Source organism: Myotis davidii, unplaced genomic scaffold (genome assembly GCF_000327345.1).
Source record: "Myotis davidii unplaced genomic scaffold, ASM32734v1 scaffold2042, whole genome shotgun sequence".
NCBI classification, from domain to species: domain Eukaryota; kingdom Metazoa; phylum Chordata; class Mammalia; order Chiroptera; family Vespertilionidae; genus Myotis; species Myotis davidii.
The window spans coordinates 116,632-121,843 of record NW_006293469.1 but is presented as its reverse complement, the minus strand read 5'-3'; the positions used below and the strand labels follow the sequence as shown (position 1 = coordinate 121,843).

The following is a 5,212-nucleotide window of genomic DNA, read 5'->3' as shown; positions in this document are numbered from 1 at the left end:
AGAGGCAAAACTTACTTGGTGTTCTATTGTTTTCCTGTTTTCTTTTTGCTTCTGTTCCCCTCTAGTGTTGGAAAATGAATTACCTTAAATTTCACCTGTTTCCTTCCCATTTTCAGATGAAATCCTGTTTTTTCTTAATTGCATAAATAAATTATTAAACATTATAAAATGATTAAAATTGCTAATTAGCCATTTCTGGAAATTAGGCTATGAGTGGAGCTTTGGATAGCTTCTAGGGTGCTGTGTAAGTTATAAATGTTTTAGTAAATATGTCAGCTTGCATAAATAAAGGAAAGATTAGGTGGCAGATAGTCACACTCTTCTAAAGCTTAGTAAGTCATCAAGAAATACATGGAAATAGAAACTACAATTTAGCTGGTTTATCTTGGTGAACAGATGAAGTTAAACTTCCAAAAACATATAAAATCTACTGTAATAGTAGATATAATTATCTCCCATGAACTTTCCTTAAAATATAGTTGCCTATACTAATAGAATTGTAAAGGAAACAGCTTTGTGTTACTGCTGTTTTCATTTTATGACATCTTCTCTTTTCTCCCTCTTTTGTTATATCAGGGAACCTGTCAGAAAAAGAGTGCTGGAGAAACGGGGAGAAGACTTTAAAAAAGAGGGGAAGATATATAGATTGAGGACTCAAGATGATGGCGAAGATGAAAACAACACTTGGAATGGAAATTCTACTCAACAGATGTAGTGTGACAAGTACATTATGTGCAATAATCATTGTTTCTCTTATGATTTAATTCAACTAAAATTCTACTGGAGAGGTGGGACTACTTTATGTTTTTTAACTGATCGATAAAGTGTCTCTTTATTCCTACTTAGTGGGTTAAAGTTGTTTAACCCAGACAAGTCAAGAGATAAAATAACTCGCTGCTAGGTCCTTGCATATGGTAACCAACTGCTAGAAGCCTAAAAGAATCAAAAGGTCTCACAACCTCCCTTTATTAGCTTTCTTACTCAGTATTTCAGATCCCGTTAGCCCTGTGCTCTGAGATGATACGTTTTGTTTAGAACTATTCTGCTCCAGAATTCCTAAGCCCACACAGAGTAACTACATGTCCCTGAGTAATTTCACTCTGAGTCAGAGCATTTTAACTAGCCAACCAGATGATTTATGTTTTTTTCTCTCTGCTCATCAGCTACAAGTAAATTCTTGTAGTTTTTAATCTTAAACTCTGAATAAAAAATCTTTTCCAAAAATCAGAATGATCTTATTTTTGCTTTAAGTTTTATTATCCTAGCATCTTTTTGTTGCACAGCGCTCTGTTGAGGTCATGTGCCTGATTTCCTATCAGTATTGCTCTGGAGCTATCTCAGGAAAGTTAACTGACCACCTTACCTTAAATATCACTGCAGGAAGTAATTTTCTGACACACATTGATGCTATGATAATGTCTCCTACATCAGTGAGGCATCACTTTGCATAATGTGAAAAAGATTCTTAATCTGACTTACATGCTACTTTATCCATATGTTTTTGATAGCGGAATCCTACTAAATGAATAATGCTTAAAAAAGGGAGTAAGCTCAACAGTTCCTCTTTTAACCTGCTTTTAGGTTGGAAGATACCACTCTTGAGTGAACATGTAGAAGGACTTTATTTTGTAATGGGAGGGAGAAATTTTTTCAGCAAACTTTGTTTTTCACCATGAAATAACAATGACTTTTAAAAATGGTAATGGTAATGTTTTAGGCAAGGAAATAGTGAGACAGGCTATGCTAGAGGTTCAGGTAAAAGCTGGTATAACCTTTTGGGAAAACATCAGTAACAAATATTTCATACTCTCTGATCCCATAATTTTTCCTAAGGAATGATCATAAATGCAGAAAAAGTTTAGATATAAATACATTCATTAAGTGTTATTTATTTTACCTAAGAACTAGAAATCAACTAAATCCCTTGTGTAGAAAGAATTTTCAATGAGGAGAAATGGTACAATACTAATTCAATTCAATTTTTAATATATTTATTGAGTACCTGTTATATATTGGGGGGGTAGGATATACACCTGTAGGTACAGTTATTATGCACATATTTTAAATGTAGACACTACTATGCATTAATATAATGCAAAGAAAACACACCAAATATTAACTGTGGTAAGAGTGGTCAAATGTGATTTTAGTTCTTTTTTTTGCACCCTTATATGTTTTCTCTATTTTCTGCAATGATCATATTACTTCCATAATTTAAAAAGTGATTTTGAAAAAGAAAAATTCAAGCATCTCATTTTAGTAAAGGTTTGTCATTTTAAAAAATATAGCAATATGTGATTTAAAAACAAAAAACACCTGGCAAATGTGTGTGAGCCCATCTTATAAAATAAAAGGCTAATATGCAAATTGTCCCCTCGACCAGGATTTTGACTAGGGGGCGGGGCTGGCTAGCCAACTGCCCTGCAGCCCTTACCCCCCTCCAGCCAACCCTGAGCAGCCCCTCATCCCACCCCAATTGGGGTGGGTTGGCTGGACCCTACCTGTGCACGAATTTGTGCACTGGGCCTCTGGTTAGATATATATTTGCAAAAACGTGGAGAACCTCATCAGTTTGCCTTGAAAAAAATCAAATATAGATCTTAGAGAAATGTACATAAAAGAATGGGTCACAATCCTTGAATAAGAGGATCCCTCCTCAACTTTATATTTTAAAAAGTATACATAGTAAAGAAAACCTCAAAGTAGTATAGGAGGCTATAAAATGAAAATGAAATCTCACCCCCAGTTTTATTCTCCAGAAGTAACCTTAATCTATTAACAGTTTCTTTTGTAATTCTCGGAAAATTTTTATGCATAATAAGCAAATATGTAATCTTTATATTTTAAATAAATGGGATCATATTACATATACTACTCTGCAGCTTGCTTTTTACTTTAATCTTGAAGATCTTCCCCTATAAGTCATCTTATTAATGGCTGTATAGCATTTTACTTTTTAAATGTACCCCAACTTATTCATGCTCTAATGCATGCTCTAATGCAGCGGTCGCCAACTGGTGGTCCGTGGACCACCAGTGGTCTGAGGTCCAAAAGGTTGGCAACCACTGCTCTAGTGCCATTGGTTATTATTTCTTTGCTTCTTTTTGTTTTTCTATTACAAACATTGGTACAAATATCTTTGTGAAGGTATCTTTTTAGGTGTGAAAATGTACCTGTAGGTTTGTATAACTTACAAAGGATGTTTGCAGTTTGGATTATTAAAAAATCCTACCATCCAAAACCGGTTTGGCTCAGTGGATGGAGCGTCGGCCTGCGGACTGAAGGGTCCCAGGTTCGATTCCAGTCAAGGGCATGTACCTGGGTTGCAAGCACATCCCCCACGGTGGGGGATGTGCAGGAGGCAGCTGATCGATGTTTCTCTCTCATTGATGTTTCTGACTCTCTATCTCTCTCCCTTCCTCTCTGTAAAAAATCAATAAAATATATTTAAAAAAATCTTTATAAAAATCCTACCAAATTGCCTCCTCTTATGGCGCTATGAATTTACACCCCCACATATCCTTGCCAACATTGTATTATACCTTTTCATCTTTTTCAATATGATGGATGAAAAACTGTCTGCATTTTTTATGCATTGTGTTGGACACAAATGAAGTTTAGCATCTTTTAATATTATTGGTCATTTTGATTTCTTTTCTGAGAACTACCTGTTCTTGGCCAGTTTTTACTTTGTTTTTTTCCATCTTTTTCTTACTGATTTATAAGAATTCCATGTTTATTAAGAAAATCAGCCCTTTTTCTAGCATATGATATAGTTTCTCCCATGAATCTTTCCATGAATATATTATTGGTAATTTTTGCCACAGTATTTAGGAGGTCATACTAGTATTATCAGTGTCTTTCTTTCTTTTTTTTTTTAAATATATTTTATTGATTTTTTACAGAGAGGAAGGGAGAGGGATAGAGAGTTAGGAACATCGATAAGAGAGAAACATCGATCAACTACCTCCTGCACACTCCCTACTGGGGATGTGCCTGCAACCAAGGAGAGTGCCCTTGACCGGAATCGAACCTGGGACCTTTCAGTCCGCAGGCCGATGCTCTATCCACGGAGCCAAACCGGTTAGGGCAGGGTGTCTTTCTTTATGGCTGCTGGTTCTTAAGTCTTGCTTATAAATACCTTTCCCACTTCAGGAAGTAATTCTTAAAAATTCACTCTTCTAGTATTCTCATGGCTTCGTTTTATTACATTTACAGCTGGTATCCCAGGAAGGGCTTTGACTCCTGTCCCCATGCCTGTGGCTGCCATCCTCATGATCTAATCTGTTGACCTACCATCATTTAAGAACTAATCCATCTTTCCCACAGATTTGGCATGTCACCTTTGTCACGTACTTTATTCTCATAGGCTTACTTTTCTTTTGTTAATCTTTCTATTCTCTCTCTGCTACCAAAGCACTTTTTATAACTAGTTATATGATGTTTTAATATTCTCTCCTCCCCTCCCCCAATTTATCCTGGCTCCTCTTACAAGTTTATTTAATAGGAAAGTTTATATTTTGCTCATGTCCTCATCCCCCAAATAAAAGGTTATTACGTTTTGAAATTAATTTAGGTGTGATTGACAGCTTATAATACTGAGTCTTTGCTACCTAGGAAACATCTTTAATATCAATTTTAGAACCACCTTCACCCTATCTAATAAGCCTTTCCTATCTATTAATGGAGAAAATTGTTTGTGTACCACAGTTCTGACTCCCAAGTTGGGGTCCACGGCAGGGGAGCATAGGAATTTTCTATAGATACAACAATTCAGGTAAAGAATGGGTCGACCTCAGCGAATGTACCTCAATCAGACTGGGGACGTTTTTAGCAAAGCCAGCTTAGGAGTACCCTAATTAAGTTAATAACCATGTACCTACCTATATAGTTTAAGTTTAAAAAATTTGGCTTTTGGAACCGAAGATGGCGGCATCGGTTAACACCGGAGATTGCTGCCTTGAACAACCAATTCAAATTAAGCTTGAACCAGGGAACGGACAACATCCAGAACCACAGGAGGGCTGGCTGAGTGGAAATTCTACAACTAGGAGTAAAGAGAATATCATATCCAGACTCAGAGGAGGCACAGTGCTGAAGTGAAATTCTGAGGTACGAGTGCGCGCGGAGTGGGGGCTGGGCGCGGACGGCGGCTCGGAGGGAGCGGCGCGAACAATTGGGAGGGAGTCGCAGAACCTGAGCTCCAGCCCAG

The 5,212-nt window shown here is 36.8% G+C and overlaps 1 protein-coding gene across 1 annotated transcript in view; it reads left to right on the top strand.

The window, feature by feature from the left end:
* UBXN4 (UBX domain protein 4) overlaps positions 1-2,871 on the top strand; it is a 39,226-nt gene extending 36,355 nt beyond the window's left edge. Inside the window, exon 13 of the mRNA XM_015566145.1 lies at positions 577-2,871. Coding sequence (XP_015421631.1) covers positions 577-715 — 139 coding nt within the window. The 3' untranslated portion in view covers positions 716-2,871. The remainder of the gene's footprint in view (positions 1-576) is intronic.
* The last annotated feature ends 2,341 nt before the right edge of the window (positions 2,872-5,212 follow it).